Here is an 18064-nt window from a genome sequence, read left to right as displayed (position 1 = left end):
TGATTTGGCATTAACAAAAGTACAAATTTCCCTCTTCTATGCTGTAGTAACTCCCTTTCTAGAAATGCAGACTATGGATATATCCTTACACATGAAAAATGTGAGTTCACGGTAAGTTATTGCAGCAATGTTTGAAAAAGAAAAATTGGAAACAACCTCATGGCCACCAATGGGGGTACTTTATTAATATATTACGGCACATAATACACAGTTGAATACTGTGCAGTTGTTTAAAAAGACCAAGATCAAGGAAACAGTTATGTACAGTCTTTACCAAGATCACTTGGTAAAAAGAAAAATAAGAAAGTTACAGAAATGCTACTCTTTATGCAGAGGGGAAAAAGCGCAGACAATCTATAACGGTGTAATGTATCTATGGAAGGATATACAAGTCACGAAAAATACTGTCAAACTAGACGCTGGGGGACATTTACTTTTTTTAATAAATGTATGTGAATGCATTACTTATCCATATTACTTATTTAATAATTAAACCGGAAAACATTTTTAAAAAGTAGAAATAAGACTTGCTTGCAGGCCCCGCAATCCCATCAATACGAGGTGTAGAACCCGGGTCCTCCACTGCCTAGGGCTGAGGAGGCAAGCCCTAAAGCTGCCACAGAGGCGAAGCTTCCTAGAGCGGCCCGGAAGTGCCCGGCTGAAGCGGCCGGGCGCTGATTGGTGTCTTTTTGAGTCTAGTCTTTGTTCGGGGCTGTCCAAAGGACGCTAGCTATTGCACCTGTTCCTCCCCGCGCGTAAGGTGAGTGTCTCCCGGCTCCCAGGTGGAGAAAAGGGGACAAGGCGCAGCTGTGGTCAGCAGCAACACCCTCCCCACACCTCCCTGTCGCGGGCAGAGTGTAATACTCCTCTCCCTCCCTCCGTCCCCCAACAGATCTACGGGAGAGGAGTTGGCCCGACCTTCTGGGAGAGGACGGGTGGAAGGGGGACACTGGTTGCGGGTTCCTTTGCAGAGGCATCTGATTCCCTTCCAGGGCTGGCACACATATCCTATAACCAGTGAATCCTGGGGACACAAATGGCCCATGCATCTCATAGTAACAGAATGAAGAGCCTTTTAACAAAGCAGTTAATAATACTTGGTGTTTATTTAGTGCTTACTAGTGCCTGCTGCCATGCCAGAGACATTGCATACGTTCTCATGTAATCTATGTATCAACCCTGTAACACACATGAGAATTGTACATGAGGATCTGTAGTTCTAGTCCAAATAAATAACTTCCCAAGTTACACAATAGAGCACAGATTCAAACCATGTCCCTGCATCACTGTTTATTGTTTTGTGTTGTTGTTTTCAGCTTCCTATAAGACTGTTTTCTCTGATTGACTTCTGGTGGCTTGGCTTCATTATGATGTGTTTATGTTCACAGCAATTTTTGTAATTTCTCTATGGTAACAACTTTTTATGCCTTAGGAGTGTCTCTGAGGCAGGATTCTAAGAGATTCTCTTTGACTCAATCTCTCCTGACAGAGCCCAGAATGACCACAGCCCTGGAACCTGAGGAACGAAAAGGACTTCCGATAATTAAGGCAGAAGACCATTACTGGGGACAGGATTCCAGCTCACCAAAGTGCAGTCCTCACAGGAGGGAACTCTGTAGACAGCACTTCAGGAAGCTCTGCTATCAGGATGCACCTGGACCCCGTGAAGCTCTTACCCAGCTGTGGGAGCTCTGCCGTCAGTGGTTGAGGCCAGAATGCCACACCAAGGAGCAGATTTTAGACCTGCTGGTGCTAGAACAGTTCCTGAGCATTCTTCCTAAAGACCTGCAAGCATGGGTGCAGGCACACCATCCAGAGACTGGAGAGGAGGCAGTGACTGTGCTGGAGGATCTGGAGAGAGAGCTTGATGAACCTGGAAAGCAGGTGTGAAGGGGCAGTCATCTGGCTGTGAGTGATAAGGGCATATGGATGGAGCCAAAGCAAAAGGCATATGAAAAAACATCTCAAAATATTTATACTCTAAAGAACAAGGCATAGGAAAGGACCTGACTACCTATGTCAAATAATTAAAGTGTGGCTGGGTAAAGAGAAAAAGAGTCACTAGACTGATTCTATGCCTGTTTGGAAGGCTAAGATCAATGGGAAGTTACCAAAAGGCAATCAGGTATTAGAGGAAAAGAAATAATTTTCTGCCATTCATAGATACCCATAAATAAAATAGGCTACCCCATAAGAAACTCCCTTTCCATATAGGTATTCAAGCGGAGATTCAAGTAGATGTCAAGGATATTGCAGAATAGACCTGTCCAACAGAAATGTAATGAAAGCTGTATATGTATTTAAATTTTCTAGTAGCCACATTAAAAAAACAAAAACAGGTGAAATATATTTTTAACCCACGATATTTATCTCATTTGTACTAGCCATATTTTAAGTACTCAGTGACCACATTTTGCTAGTGACTACCATATCAGACAGAATGGTTATAGAAGAAATGCTCCCATTTGCTGGAAGTTGGGCTAGATGATTTTTAAGCTACCTTCCAAATCCCAGTGCTCTGATCCTGGACTTCTGCAGATCAATGAAAGAAGAGACACTGAATTTTACTCTCTAGCGTCCTCAATTGTAGAGATTAGCCTCTGTTCCTTTTCCTAGCCATTATTGCCATTTACAATGAAATGAGACTTTGTCCCCCCTTCCTATGTCCCTGGCAGATGTTTCATTTGATTATCTGAAGTTACTTAAGTTTCCATAAAGTTCACCTTACACACCTTATTTTCCCTAGGTCCCAGGCAATTCAGAGAGACAGGACATACTCATGGACAAGTTGGCCCCCTTGGGAAGGCCATATGAATCACTGACTGTCCAGCTCCATCCCAAGAAGACCCAACTGGAGCAGGAAGCTGGGAAACCACAAAGGAATGGTAAGCAGGAACAGCTCTAAGTATATGAGGGAAGAGGTGCTTCCTTAGGTGAGAGGAGAACTTTCTCCTTTTAAAGATTCCCTGCTTGTCCTCCACCTCACTGTGGATAATTTTCTCCTGTTATTACCCTTGCTCCATGATAGAGTTATATTTTAGTTTCTCACTGGACAAAAAAAGCTGTTATTTGGCCCAAGGGATGAGGATGGAGTTTATTTAATATCCTTATAATTCTGTTGTTATCTAATGATTCTAGTTCCAAATCTCCCTAAATTTCCATTTTGAGACAGGAGAACTTATGGCACCCTGTATTGGTCAGCGAGGCCTGCCATACAAAATATCATAGACTTATGGGTGGCTTAACAATAGAAATTTATTTTCTCACAGTTCTGGAGGCTGGAAGTCCAAGAAGAAGATGCTTACAGGGTTAGTTTCTAGTGAGGCTTCTCTCCTGGGCTTGCAGACTTCTTGCTGTGTCTTCACATGGCCTTTCTCTGTACACACACACTCCTGGTGTCTCTTCCCCTTGTAAGGACACTAGTACTACTGGATTAGGGTCCTACCCTTATGAATTCATTCAACCTTAATTACTTCATTAAAGGCCCTATCACCATATACAGTAATGTTTGAAAGGGGTTAAGGCTTCAATGTGTGAATTTGTGGAGGAAGACAAGTCAATCCATAACACATTCCCATGATGAAAGAAGTAGGGAAAAGAGACAATGATCAGTCAGTACAGCAAAGTTTCTTGTTTTTATCTGCATGTCAAATTAACTGGGTTTGGTCCCCCATCCCAGCTCCCTAATTACAAACGAGGGTGTCTAGTGTATCCCCCAGGCTACATTAAAAAGCAGGTGAATTTTAAATTCCAGTTTGTCCAAACCCTACCTTTTTCAGTGCTTACCGCCCTTTCTCTAGAGGCTCTCATGTCTAATAATGCCTCTCCGGGTAGTTCCTTTTACTCCAGCCTATTTTGTATTCTTACTACTTAAGTTTTACCAATATAGTTCTCCCATTTTGTAGGATCCCTACCCAATGATTTGTCTAATCTGAAAGATTATTTTGAGCGAAGATGTTCCTAGCTGCTATCTGGAAAGGATGACATTTAATTATATGTAACATAAAGAAGCATTTAAGTGCTTTAACTCTAGGAGTGGAGTACTGGTTAGTTTGACTTTAGAAGTGAGATTGAGAACCTCCTATCTGTTCTTTTTTATTTTTATTTTATTTTATTTTATTTTATTTTAGAAGAGAGGTCTCACTATGTTTCCCAGGCTTGTCTCAAACTCCTGGGCTCAAGTGATCCTCCCACCTTAGTTTCCCAAGTGCTAGGATTATAAGCGTGAGTCACTGTGCCTAGCTCAACCCATCTTTTGATTCATTCATCTTTCATTGAGCATTTACTAAGTAGCAGCTGTATGCCAGGCACTATACTAAAATAAATGTAAGGAATCCAAAGGTAAGACACTTACATTACTTCTCTTCAAGAAGCAGGAGAGTGAGCACTTACAATAGCATAATAATTACTGTACTAGAGATACACTGTGAACTGCAAAGAGGATAGCTATCCCTAAGGTGCACCTGCAAAAGTATCACAGAGTAGGCTTGCTTGAGCTGAGAAGGTCATGTGGGAACTGAAAGGGGGTGACATTTTAGGCAAAGAAACAGAGAAAAAAGCATCAGAGAATAGTATTCTAAGAATAGCAACTGCTCTGAGTTTGATTCTGATAAGGAGTCATCTGTGGGAGGGAAAATCAGCAATCTGTGTTTTAATAAACCATCCAGCTGATTCTGATGCACAGTAAGGTTAGAAACCACTAAGCTAGGATTTAGACAGGAGGCGATAACAGCAAGAACATCAGTTTCAGGAAAAAAATATTTTATCCAGCATATACACTGACTATCCATTGTCATTTCCTATTCCTTTTCATTCCTCTGTTTACCCTGACCTGCATGTTGTCACCCTGCTTCCAGCTAATTATTATCCTTCAAACACACGCCTCTCCTTGGATGGTTCCTATTCACTATATTCCTTTCAGACCCCAAATCCTATTATCCTCTCCATTCACTTTTACTTGATTTTACTTGCCACCTATGTTTCAGGCCCCTGCATGTTTCTCCCAAACTTTTACCTCCATCCCCATCTCTGTTCTCCAGTCTCTCTAATTATCCTTGGCATATCTATAGTCCTCTCATTTATCCTTCTTCCCTTATACAGTATTGCTAGCTTATCTTTTGAGCTCTATTTTTGCCTTTTCTTCTTAATCTACTCTCAAACAACTTCTTCTGCTTATATCTTCCTTCTTTATTTCTTCCCTCCATTGTGACTCTGTGCTATGATGATACCAAAAATAAGATGGTACCAAATATTTGATATGTGTGTTGTTATGTTGACTTTCATTATTTTATAACACATTTATAACATTTACATGTTCTTTCTTCCATAGGCTGTTTGCTTCTCAAACATACAATAGGACCCGTTTGTGTACTGTTTGTTTGTTACAGGTGATAAAACTAGGACTAAGAATGAAGAGTTGTTCCAGAAGGAAGATATGCCCAAAGACAAGGAATTCCTTGGGGAGATAAATGACAGACTGAACAAAGATACTCCTCAGCATCCTAAGTCCAAAGATATTATGGAAAATGAGGGCAGATCAGAATGGCAACAGAGGGAAAGAAGACGATATAAATGTGATGAATGTGGGAAAAGTTTCAGTCATAGCTCAGACCTTAGTAAACACAGGAGAACTCACACTGGAGAGAAGCCGTATAAATGTGACGAGTGTGGAAAAGCCTTCATTCAGCGCTCACATCTCATTGGACATCATAGAGTACACACTGGAGTAAAACCCTATAAATGTAAAGAATGTGGGAAAGATTTCAGTGGGCGCACAGGTCTTATTCAACATCAGAGAATCCACACAGGTGAAAAACCCTATGAATGTGATGAGTGTGGAAGACCTTTCCGAGTAAGTTCAGCTCTTATTAGACATCAAAGAATTCACACAGCAAATAAACTCTACTAATATAGTAGTGATATCAAAAGTTCTTTAGACACTCAGGCCTAACTAGTTATCAGAGAATCTAATTTAGAAACCTTGAGTTTCCTCAGTGTGGTCAAAGCTTCAGTCATCATTAAATTTCTCTGGCACCAAAGAATCTACCTGAGTAAAATGTCCTTTTATTTCAAATTAGTTCAGTTTTGAGGGGGAATCAAGAATTCTTTCAGAAAGCTTTGTCCACTGACAACACTGGTCACCTGCAGTCCAAGATCAATGGTTCCTGGATGAAAGACAGTGAATTAATTCTGTCTCTGCTCTAGATCCTTTTAGTTGACCATTCACTGTCTGACTTTAGGCAAGACATACAGTTTTTCTCTGCCTTCATTTCCCCTTCTGTACAGATGATAATGGAAGCTCACCAGGTGTGTTTTGACAAGTTAAAACAGATGAAAACTACTTTTGAGATTAACATATAAAACAATGCTAATTATTTGTTTTCCATCATTACTCATATAATATCCTAAATATCCCTTTTTTATCTTAAAATGGGGAGTATGATTATTTTTTGGAAATTTTTGTTTGCCAGTGATAAAGAATAAGCCATCAGAAGACAAGGCCAGCCTGGTCAACACAGCGAGACCCCACCTCTACAGAAAATTAAGAAAAATTAGCCAGGCATGGTGGCACACACCTGTAGTCCCACACAACTATTTAGGAGGCTGAGGTGGGAAGATCACTTGAACCCAGGAGTTCAAGGCTGTAGTGAGACGTGATTGCACCATTGCACTCCAGCCTAGGCAACAGCAAGACCTTATCTCAAAAAGAAGAAAAAAAAGGAGGCTGAGGAAAACAAAATGGAGGAGAAGGCAGTCTGTGATCATTAGGAGTTGCTGGGGAGAGGAAAGGATCTATAACTAGATAAATAACTTCTTTTCTGGATTTCAGGTTATTTTAAACTGAGGGAGATAGGAAGGGGTTGATCTAACTTGGTCCAGTTTGTCCAGATTGGTGGCCAGTACTCACATTAACTCAAATAAAATGGAAAATTCAGTTCCTCACATTTCAAGTGCTCATAGCTACATGTTAGTGGCCACTATATTGGATAGCACAGATACACACTTTTTTTGTCTTTTTTTCACCCAGGCTGGAGTGATCCTCTGTTCACTGCAAGCTCCACCTCCCGGGTTCAAGCGATTCTCCTGCCTCAGCCTCCTGAGTAGCTGAGATTACAGGCATGCACCACCATGCCTGGCTAATTTTTGTATTTTTAGCAGGATTTTGCCATGTTGGCCAGGCTGGTCTCAAACTCAAGTGATCTGCCCACCTCAGCCTCCCAAAGTGCTGGGATTAAAGGTGTGAGCCACCACACCTGGCCACATCACTAATTTGAGAATCTTATACCATGACAGGAATTGTGGCCGAAGGCCTTGCACATTCAAATTCACACCACCAATCAAACTGCCAAGAGCAGAACTCTGGTTCTTTGCTTAGTTCTAGGAATAATGATCACCAAAACAATCAGGAAAGAAGTGATCTAATCTCTTCAAATCTCTTGTTTTCAATTAAGAGATTTCAATTGAAGATATCTATTAAGAACACCTGCTTTATCGTTGTGTTTAAGATCAGGAAAACTACAAGAATCATTTTTATGTCTACAACTATAGGAACATGAATCTTTAAAAAATAATAATAATAAAGAGTTTAGCCTCATTGTCCAGGCTGGAGTACAGTGGCACAATCATACCTCACTGCAGCCTGGAACTCCTGGGCTCCAGCGATCCTCCCACCTCAGCCTTCCTAGAGTAGCTGGGACTACAAGCACACACCACCGTGTCTGGGTATTTTGTTTGTTTTAGAGATAGGGTCTGACTATGTTACTCAGGCTAGTATCGAATTCATGGCCTCAAACAATCCTCCCATCCTCCACCCAAAGTGCTGGATATTACAGGCATGAACCACCATGCCCCGCCAAGAAAATGAATCTTGAGGTATTTCTCATAATGCCCTAAACATAAACTGAGCTTTTATGTCCCTTTAACATAATGGTCCTTTAAAAAAAAATGTATATTTACTTTGAATATCTTACATCAACACATTTTTTAATGTCAGGTTTCACACGAATACTTGTTTTGTGACTTACTATAATTACCTGAGCAATATTTCAAAGAATTTGAAACAGTCAAAGAAAGGATTTTCTTTAATGGTCCTGAAAAGTAAAGTATGAAATATTTAATATTAGTATTAGAAACATCCTTATTTTAAAAATAAAGTTAGGTGCTTTCTGAATAATGGCTTTTCCCCTTTTACCTTTAATCTTTCTGAGAAACACTACAATGCTTAGAAAGTGTTCAGATCTTTAAAGGGGAAACTCACGTTTCTGATCTTATCCTTCCTTGAATTTAGGGAGGCTTCTGCAATGGTAAGAAAGATGATTTTGGCTACCCCAAGAGTAGATTTCCTAAAATTGGTAAACACATGACAGACTGATTTTCCTTTATCCTCTGTATCAGCAGTCCCCAACCTTTCTGGAACCAGGGACTGGTCTCGTGAAAGACAATTTTTCCAGGGACAGGGAAGTGGGTGTGGTTTCATTTATCATTAGATTCTCATAAGGAAAGTGCAACCTAGATCCCTCGCATGTGCAGTTCACGATAGGGTTTGCGACCCTGTGAGAATCTAATCCCACTGCTCATCTGACAGGAGGTAGAGCTCAGCTTTGCTTGCTCACTGGCCCCTCACCTCCTGATTTCCTGGCCATGGCGGGGACGTGGGGACTTCTGCTATATATGACAGAACATTCCATTCAGCTAGTAGTTTTGAATACGTATTATGTACAAAGAGCTATTCTAGTCTTAGAGTTCTGCACCCTTAAAGGCTGAGTGAAGAGCAGTCTGGAGCAGTATAACCATTCTACCCTTTTTAGATTTTTTTTTTTTTTTTTTTTTTTTTGAGACGGAGTCTCGCTCTGTCTCCCAGGCTGGAGTGCAGTGGCCGGATCTCAGCTCACTGCAAGCTCCGCCTCCCGGGTCCACGCCATTCTCCTGCCTCAGCCTCCCGAGTAGCTGGGACTACAGGCGCCCGCCACCTCACCTGGCTAGTTTTTTTTTTTTTTGTATTTTTTAGTAGAGACGGGGTTTCACCGTGTTAGCCAGGATGGTCTCGATCTCCTGACCTCATGATCCACCCGTCTCGGCCTCCCAAAGTGCTGGGATTACAGGCTTGAGCCACCGCGCCCGGCCCCTTTTTAGATTTTATGTTGATTCCAAATTGCCACCACAGTGCCCACCACAGGTTTGGTCTAATGTTAATCAGAAGGGTAACGGTAAGAGTCAGGGAGGGACAGAAAGACATGGGGCCAGAGACAGCCTAGCATGATGTAGGTAAGAGAAGAACAGTCAGTGGGATCTAGGATAATTGCAGGCAAAAGGCAAAAGAGGCATGAGGTCAAAGGAAATCGAAGTAGTTGCTGGTACTATGGAGACGCAGGCAGTGTCTTAGTAAGCATGTAGAAACCCACAGAAGAAACGGGTGAGAGTGCAACCAGTTGGAAATAACACAGCTCAATCAAGCCACATTTCTTGGAAGAGGAGGTGTAATATTTTGGACACTGTATCAGTTCTAGAAGAGAGCCATCCCGAATGGACAGCACCTGGTCTGAAAAAAACAAAAACAAACAAAAAAAAAACCCTGAACATCGAAAGCAGTTCCTCAGAGAGTTGTGTCGAAAGCAAATGTGTTGTTGTTCTTCATATCTTTCTGGAGGGTTTTTTTTTTTTTTTTCCTGGGGGAGGAGTCAAGAATTTATATTTTGTAGTTTCATGGACTAACAAGACAGTAATTACAACAGACAGCTATAGGGATTATGGGGGACAGCTCTCTCAGACACAGATGGGATGGTAGTGAACTGGCAGTTCTAAGTGAGGGTGTCAACAGGTATGAATGGAACAAATAGATGAGTGTTGAGGGAGGGTTTATAGGAGGTGTCAGTGGGTATTGATGAAAAGGGGGAAAACGAGGAGAAAGGGATGAAAAGAGAATAATTTTAAAAGGAGGGCAAGGGCATAGGGAGAGGAACAACTATAAAACAAGGGATGGAGATAGGAAAGATAGACAAGTGATTCTAATATATTGGCATCAATCATTGTTGGAGACAGTGGATCATCTGATACAAGCCATATAAAGGTAAAAAGACTAGCTCCTGATCCCAAGTGCTTTGAGTCTTATGTGTACAGCACACACTATATTAGCTTTATTAAATGGTCTACATTCTTATCCTGAGGATGAAATTATTTTATTATAGTCTCATCACAAAATCCATCAACAGTGGAAACAAATGGAAACGGAAATGCTTCAAAACAACCTGTTTTTCCCATCATACTATTACAAGGGAGTTAGGCTGAGGTTTTAAAAGAGTAGGTATCTCAGTCTTTCTTACTCAGATCCTCTAGAGCAAGGTTTCTCAACCTTGAGAAACTATTTCTATTGACATTCTGGGCCAGACAATTGTTTGATGTCAGGGGCTGTCCTCTGCACTGTAGGATGTTTAGCAGTATCCCTGGCCTCTACCCACTAGATGTTACTAGTACTTCCACTTGTGATATCCAAAAATGTCTCCAGGCAATTTGGTGGGCAGGCTGAGTGAGGCAAATGTCCCCTGAGAGGCAAAATCACCCCCAGTTGAGAACCCCTGAACTATAGGAAAATAATCAGATTTCTATGACTGTTCCACATCATATACAATAAAATTCTACTTAGAAATGCTACATGTGGCCGGGCACGGTGGCTCACACCTGTAATCCCAACACTTTGGGAGGCCGAGGTGGGTGGATCATCTGAGGTTGGGAGTTCCAGACCACCCTGACCATCATGGAGAAACCTCGTCTCTACTAAAAATACAAAATTAGCTGGGCATGGTGGCGCATGCCTGTAATCCCAGCTACTCAGGAGGCTGAGGCAGGAGAATGGCTTGAACCCGGGAGGCAGAGGTTGCAGTGAGCCGAGATCATCGTGCCATTGCACTCCAGCCTGGGCAACAACAGCAGAAACAAAAGGAAGGGAAAGGGGAAGGGAAAGGGAAAGGAGGGAAAGAAGGAAATGAAAGAGAGGAGGGAAAGAAAGGAGGGAAAGGAAGGAAAGAGAAGAAAGAAATGCTACATGTGACCAGCACTACTGGACCATTTTCCTACCCCAGAAAATTATTCCCAACATATCTAAAATCAGTGCAGCAATGATGCTAAAAAGTAGTCTACTTTAGAAAGCCTTACCTTATTTACTAGTGAGGACTAGTAATGTGACTTCAGTGTGACTTGCATAAAGAGCTTACACTGCATTTTTGCAGACCTTCCCCTTCCCTCCTTGCCACACTTCTGGTGCAATTTTCTTCTTTGCCCCTTGACCCAAACATGAACATAGACATTTTATCCTTGATCTAAATCTGTACTGTCCAGTGTAGTAGCCACGAAGTACATTCGGCTCTGCAACTGAGGAACTAAATTTATAATTTTAATTAAACTTTAAAACTCATAATTCACTAGGTAACTTTTAAGTATGTTTGAAATAATTTGGATATGTGAATCTATTTTTTCCATTTTAAATTTTATGTAATCTCAGTATAAATTATTTATGAAAATGTAATATGTGAATTGAGATGTCCAATAAGTATAAACACACTGGCTTTCAAAAAATGGAATACAGGATATTAATAATTTTTATAATGATTAGATGTTGATATAGTAATATTTTGGATATGATGGTTTAAACTAAAGATAATTTCACCTGCCTTTTTGCATTTTAATATGGCTCTTAATAAGAAAGTTTTAAATTACATAGGTGAATCCTATTATCTTCCTATTTATTAGACAGAACTGACCTTCAGTTCTGCAGAAGACCATTCCACACAAAGGAGAGAGGTAATGCAAAGTCTCTGATTAGGAATGAATTTGGTGTGTTACAGGAACTGAAAAAGGTCACGTGTTGAAAGCACTGGATTAAGGGGAAGGTCACACAAGATTAGGTTAGAGAGGTGAGCAGGGGCCGGGATGTGTGTTCTAAACGTGATGGGGAACTACTAGAAGGGAGGAACATAATCCAATGTTTGTTTTTAAAAGATCATTCTGGCTCCTTAAAGAGGCAAGAATGAGAAAATAGCAGAAGTAAGGAAATCAGTCCAGAGGCTACTGTAGTAACCCAAGTGAGAGAAGGTGGTGGCATGGACCATGGGTTCCCAGTGGGTATAAAGAGAAACGAACAGATTTAAGATACATTTTGGAGATGAAAATATAATCTTGCTCATTGTTGTAGATTCCTAAATTCTGCTTGAAAAGATGTCTCTGTATTAGGTTAAACAAATGAAATCCCTTGTTTTTGTGGGTCAAAATGGTTAAATACCAGAAAGGTAAAATGATTTAACCTAATAGAAACAAATAATGACAGAGAAGAATCAGAGGCATGAAACTGGAGAGGGGACATTGAAATGGGGCTTATTTATTAAAATGAAAATTTTTATTGTTCTCTTCTCCTTAAATCTCTCTGTGGAAGGCACCCTTGTCAAAAAAAAAAAAAAAAAAAGAGAGAAAAAGAAAAAACAAACAAAAACAAACAAACAAAAAACCCTTTGTTTAAAGACAAATTGCCAACAAACCCGATGAGATTCAGAACACTGCTGCAATAACGTATCTCTGTAGAAACTTATACTTTCACCTGGACAGCAAATTTCCTAAGCTGATAAAACCAGGTTATCAACGAAAGGCGAGAGTACAGAATTTAAAGGAAGAATGCCTGAGTATGAATCTTTGTTCTGCCAGTTACTAGTTATATGACCTTGGCTAATACACTTATTTTCTCTGAAACTCAGGTTCCCCATCTGTAAAACAGTATTATAATGATATCTACCTCATAAAGTAGGAATTAAATGAGTGACCAAATGTGAAAGGTTTAGAAGAGTGATTGGCCCATAATGTTATAAAAGTCTTAGTCCCTAACAGCGCACTTAGATCTTTTTGTTAGCCTTAAATTCAGCATTTTCTTCCTATCAAAGCTGCTTAAATCAGTTAACTGACATTTGATCTTCATGGACTCATTGTATTGTTGCTGTTGTGTGTATTTTTAAATAATACTCGTAATCTTAACAATTAGCATAATTTTGAACCGCTCCCTAATACTTAACCCCAATCCCAAACCGGACGGTCGAGCGTATCCACCGGCAGAGAACACCACCCAACCTCGCTCTCACTCTGACACTCACCGGCCAGACCTTTTCTTCCGTCCGTTTTCTGCCTCTGGCCCAGGGCCCAGCTCACGTAGCGTTTTCGTGGGCTGCTTGGGAACCGTTAGCAACCGGAAGTGGCTAGAGGTCGCGAGAGACCTGAAAAAGGGGGCCGGTCTTTCCCAGCCGCCTAAACACTTGGGTTCCGGCCTGGAAGGAGGCCCAGGGCTCCCACAAGGAGAAATTAGGGACCTATTTGGATGGATCCGAAGAAACACTGTCTGGCATCTGATTTGAACGAGGCTCGCCGCAGCTGGGCCCTTTTCGCAAAGTAGGCCCACTGCAGACCTGTGGGAACCTCCGGGATGCCTGGGGACCCGCATCTGCCGCTACCCGCAATTTCCTATCCCGACCCTCTCTGCAGTTGTCGACCCCAGCCTGAGACTTTGAGCGTGGGGTCCCGCAAACCCTGGCACCGAGGGGGCCGAAGCCGAGCGATCTTGGGGTAGAAGAGTGGTCCTATAGAGCTGCCGCTTCGGGAGAGCCCCCAGTCGACCGCTGATGGGGAATGGGGGATTTTACTGTTTTAGTGCAGCCCGCCCCCGGAGAAAGGCGGGCTCGGACGTTCTTGACTTTAGGATAGACTGGGGAGGGGCGCCGAGGAGCATTCCTCCCTTTACGTCTCGCGGTCGCAGACTGTATTTGCCGGTGCCCTGCTCACTGGGAACTGGCAGGACCTTGCGGACTTACGGAGACGACAAGGGGCCTATTTTGAGTTTCTCTGATCCTTAGGGGAAATGAGTGTCTAGAGCGAAATAGGTGCAGAGTGCCGGCACTGGAATTCTTTAAACCTGGATTCAAATTCTGACTCCACCACTCTCCAGTGAGGACTTAGGGCAATTTATTTTTTAACTTCTTCAAGCCTCTGTTTACTCGTTTATGTAAGTCAGGCTAATAACGTAGTGCCTATTTCATAGGGTGGCTTTGACTATTAAGTGTGAGAGTGCATGTAAGAACAGTCTAAGGGCATTTCCCTGCCTTTCCCCTTGTCTGCTGTCAACTCTCATCCAAGTCAGACAAATGGAATTAATTAACCAACTTCCGCTTTTCTGAAGCACGGGTGAAGAAGAGTGAAGTACAGGACTTGGGTAAAGGAAAGACCAAGAAGGATACAAAAGATGGATGGATGACAGAGGTGCTCATCCCAGCACTTTCTCCTCACTTGTCGTCTGTCACATGGTGGGTGCTTGATAAGTACTTGGGTGAATGAGGACCTACCTAAGGAGAAGGAATTATTGAATAAGACTAGAATTGAAGGAAGAGGATGAATCAGATTGATTAGCTACTTGACAAAAAAAGGCAAACCACTTTTCCTGTCAGAAATGTATGGCACATCTGCATATTTCAAGGGCTACCACTTACTAGAACTGGGAGGGAGATCTCAGAACCGACACCTCAACTATGGAAGCTTTAATCTATTGACAGCAAATGTAACAATAGCAAGTAATATAAGACAGAATGTGATCAGTGCAAAATCGAATAATAAAGTCTTGAGAGGGGGTTATTAGAATAATAGACGAGTGTTTAGATTGAGTAGTGAGCAATGAGATAAGTCCTTTGACTTGGGGGTACAGGGGAATTGTGACCAGGGGTATGGGATAGGGAGAAGGTCATTCTGGAAGGCAATAAAAGGCAGACTGGATGCTAGTGGTATAAAAAAAGGAAAACACTTGTTTATCAATGTCTATCAACGGGGAAGAATTACATATGACATATGCTATTGAGGAATACCTTTCAACCGTTAAAATGATAAATGATCAGTGACAAAAGGAGTGTCAGAACAATATATATTCCATTTTTGTTGAAAAATTTTGTGTATATAGATATAATTTGTGGGGTATTTGTACAGGAAAAGGATGCACTCCAGACTTAACAGTGATTACCCCATGTCGAAAATTGTGAAACTTTTACCCTACTTTGCAAGCTAACAATTTAACTTGCCACAGTTTTATGGATACTAACAGAAGACACTGGACTCCTGCGTCAGAGACATAAGACTTTATTACTTAATAACACAGGCAACATAAGCTTTATATTCCCTTGTTCCCAAAGCTTATGTTCCCAAAGCCCACAGAGTGGCCTAAGCTTGGCATTCCTCTGCTAGGATGGAACAGTGGGTTTGCAACCTAACAGAGGAATGCCAAGCTTAGGAAGCCCATCCTTTGCTTAGCCTTGCCCCAGAATGAGCCATTATCTTTATCCTGGTCAGGAAACAACTGTGCTCTAAAAGGAGATACAAATATCCTTGAAAAGCTAACCTGAAAGAAAAATCTACCATAAGACTAGGAGTAATTTGAGAGACCATTAAAGAATTATCCCCCAACATTCTAGGTAAATACCATTTGAGGGTAGAGATACCAGCTTTTAATAATTTGATATATCATGTTTCATTTATTTTTAAAAATACAAAAAATAAAAGGCAAACAGAGAAGTTTAAATTTTACTTAGAGATAAGGAACCACTCAGGGTTAGTGATTGGAAGAATGATAATGATATTTAAGGACCACGTCTTGGATAGTTAGGAAGACTATCTCAAGTCTGTTGCAGTCACATAGGTATGAATTAATTAGAACTGAGGATGGTGGTTACATTAATGGAGAAAAGTAACATTTCAAAGGAGAAATCTGGTGCTGATAATTTCTCCTTTATCTCCATATTTCATTGAGTAAGCTAAGGAAGCCTCTCAAACCTGGATAACTTAGAAATTGGTGATATTATCAACCATTCTAATGGATATGTGGTGGTAATTCATTGTGGTTTTAACTTTGCATTTCCCTGATGAATAATTATTACTTTTTAGTGTGCATACTGGCCATTCTTTTATCTTTTGTAAACAAAGTGTTCAAATATTTTGCCTATTTGTGTTGAATTATCTTATTCATTTAATTGTGAGAGTTCTTTATATATTCTGGATAGTTCTTTGTCAGATAGATGTATTACAAATATTTTCCAGTGTATAGCTTTTTCTTCACTTTCTTAATGGTGCTTTTTTTGAGAAGATTTAAATTCTGATGAGAATTTAAATTTAAAATTTTGAAGTCAAATTTATCAATTTTATCTGTTATAATCGGTGTCTGTGTGTCCAGTTTGAGAAAACTGCCTATAGCATGATGCTATTTTACTTCCTATGTGTACACAATTTTATACATAGTATGTGCAGTCATAGTTGTGTGCACATTGAATTTGTACAACTACCTATGTGCACAACTTCAGACTTAAAAATTATTTGTTTGTTTATTTAAGATGAGACAGGGTCTTGCTCCACTGATCAGGCTGGAGTGCAATGGCAGGATCTCAGCTCACTGCAGCCTCTGCCTCACAGGCTCATGTGATTCTCCTGCCCCAGCCTCTGGAGTAGCTGTGACTACAGGAGCCCACCACCATGCCCGGCTAATTTTTGTATTTTTTGCCAAGATGGGGTTTTGCCATGTTGGCCAGGCTGGTCTCAAACTCCTGAGCTCAGGTGATCCTCCCGCAGCTTCCCAAAGTGCTGGGATTACAGTCATGAGCCACCTTGCTCAGCCAAAAAAGTTATTTTTTAAACGTAAAAAAAGAAACAAAGTAGAGTTCTAATCTGTCACCAGTTACTTCCAGTTACCATCCCAGGTGGAAAGCAACAGCTGTGAAATAAAAAGCAAAAATAAGTGCTTTGAAGGAGTCCAGAAGCACTGTAGCTTCCTAGTGTTTACTATTATTTACTTGTTTTCATGTGATAATTAGATGACAAAACCCTTAAATCAAAACAACTTTGTCAGTACACAAAATTTGGGGAGTTAGTAATTGGGAAGGGATAGAAACGGTGGTGGTAGCTACCAGCAGGAGCAGATAAAGAGGGAAATTAAGGTGAAAATTGGAGGAGCCCTGAGAACTCAATAAATAGGTGGTTGGGAAAGGCGCTGAAGGAAATAAATACATGAGACCTAAACAACAAAAATTAACTCTTGCCACAACCTCCACCCCTGAAATCCTATTAGTCTCAAAAGTTAAAAAGCTGTAATGCAACAGGTCTGTTCATTACATAGGGCCAGGGCGGTGGCTCATGCCTGTAATCCCAGGACTTTGGGAGACTGAGGCAGGAGGATCACTTGAGCCCAGGAGTTCGAAACCAGCCTGGGCAACATACTGAGACCCCCCCACCCCCACCCCGTTTCTACAAGAAAAAATTTTTTAAAGCTGAGGTTGGTGCACACCTGTAGTCCCAGCTACTTGGGGGACTTAGGTGGGACGATTGCTTGAGCCCAGAAGGTTGAGGCTGCCGTGAGCTATGATCACACCAATACACTCTGCAATAGCGCCCCGTCTCAAAAAAAAAAAGACTAGCAAAAAAAGAATGAACATAGATTTGTTCCCCAAATTTTGTGGTATTAAAACTAGGGTTTACTCCCCAAGCTTACATCATAGGTTTAGCATTAAAACAGCTAAGCAGCAAAGCAGATGTTGTAAGCAATTGAAATTCATTAACATAGGAAAGAGTGGGAAATATGTAAAGATCCAAAAATAATATATATTTAATTACGATTTTTTGAATACTTAATAAAGTATGCGATTCCTAAGTGCCATGCCATAGGGATTTCACAAAACTATGAACTGTGATTAGCAGGAATTTCTCATGAAGTTTGTACTCTATGTGGGAGGATTGGATATATTTATGAATATATTTATGAACAGTAAAGTACAGGGTATGTAACGGGGCCAAACGCGAGTCCAGTTGGAATCCTAAGGAACCATGAAGTGCTCCCTCCTCCAACACTTTCCTAGCCTCCTTACACAGCTCTAGCCTCCCTACGTCGGATATCTACCCCCAGGGGGCCGTTACTATTGTCAGCGAACGCGCGGAGCTGCACGAGCACACAAGGCAGAGGGGACACCAAGGTCCGTTATTCCCCAGCACGTTCACTGCCCCAGCGACGGGGAAG

At 41.2% G+C, this 18064-nt stretch overlaps 2 protein-coding genes across 11 annotated transcripts in view; one reads left to right on the top strand and one right to left on the bottom strand.

The window, feature by feature from the left end:
• LOC702796 (uncharacterized) overlaps positions 1 to 17470 on the bottom strand; it is a 30661-nt gene extending 13191 nt beyond the window's left edge. For 4 of the 9 annotated variants that reach the window (XR_013416769.1, XR_013416768.1, XM_078000793.1 and 1 more), the window contains exons 1-2: positions 13128 to 17470; positions 8034 to 8090 (exon numbers count right to left, since the gene is read on the bottom strand). Coding sequence is in view for 5 of the 9 variants with exons in the window: in XM_078000793.1 (XP_077856919.1) it covers positions 8034 to 8090; positions 13128 to 13471 (401 nt within the window). In the remaining 4 variants the exon portion in view is untranslated. Of the gene's footprint in view, positions 1 to 157; positions 1874 to 4115; positions 5734 to 6053; positions 6165 to 8033; positions 8091 to 13127 lie in introns of those variants that run through there. The other 5 variants (XR_003729053.2, XR_013416770.1, XM_028847763.2 and 2 more) reach the window with 5 other exon arrangements.
• Positions 636 to 6038, top strand: ZSCAN16 (zinc finger and SCAN domain containing 16). Of its 2 annotated transcripts, none has more exons than XM_015135772.3 (4): positions 636 to 760; positions 1490 to 1884; positions 2747 to 2885; positions 5388 to 6038. In XM_015135772.3, the coding sequence occupies exons 2-4, from the start codon at positions 1498 to 1500 to the stop codon at positions 5906 to 5908; spliced, it is 1047 nt and encodes a 348-aa protein (XP_014991258.1). In that variant the 5' UTR covers positions 636 to 760; positions 1490 to 1497; the 3' UTR covers positions 5909 to 6038. The 2 variants fall into 2 exon arrangements, with proteins under 2 accessions (XP_014991258.1, XP_028703595.1); XM_028847762.2 differs by having other exon boundaries at positions 637 to 760; positions 5330 to 6038.
• Positions 17471 to 18064: the final 594 nt, after the last annotated feature.

The sequence above is a fragment of the Macaca mulatta genome, chromosome 4, assembly GCF_049350105.2.
Source record: "Macaca mulatta isolate MMU2019108-1 chromosome 4, T2T-MMU8v2.0, whole genome shotgun sequence".
NCBI classification, from domain to species: Eukaryota; Metazoa; Chordata; class Mammalia; order Primates; family Cercopithecidae; genus Macaca; species Macaca mulatta.
This window is presented reverse-complemented; position numbering and strand designations above follow the sequence as displayed.

What these genes read in the sequence shown, in the direction of transcription:
- ZSCAN16 (XM_015135772.3), top strand. Translation starts at nt 1,498, where the DNA reads ATGACCACAGCCCTGGAACCTGAGGAACGAAAAGGACTTCCGATAATT. An exon ending in TTGATGAACCTGGAAAGCAG is followed by an intron (nt 1,885 to 2,746) that starts GTGTGAAGGGGC and finishes TATTTTCCCTAG; the next exon opens with GTCCCAGGCAATTCAGAGAG. An exon ending in TGGGAAACCACAAAGGAATG is followed by an intron (nt 2,886 to 5,387) that starts GTAAGCAGGAAC and finishes TGTTTGTTACAG; the next exon opens with GTGATAAAACTAGGACTAAG.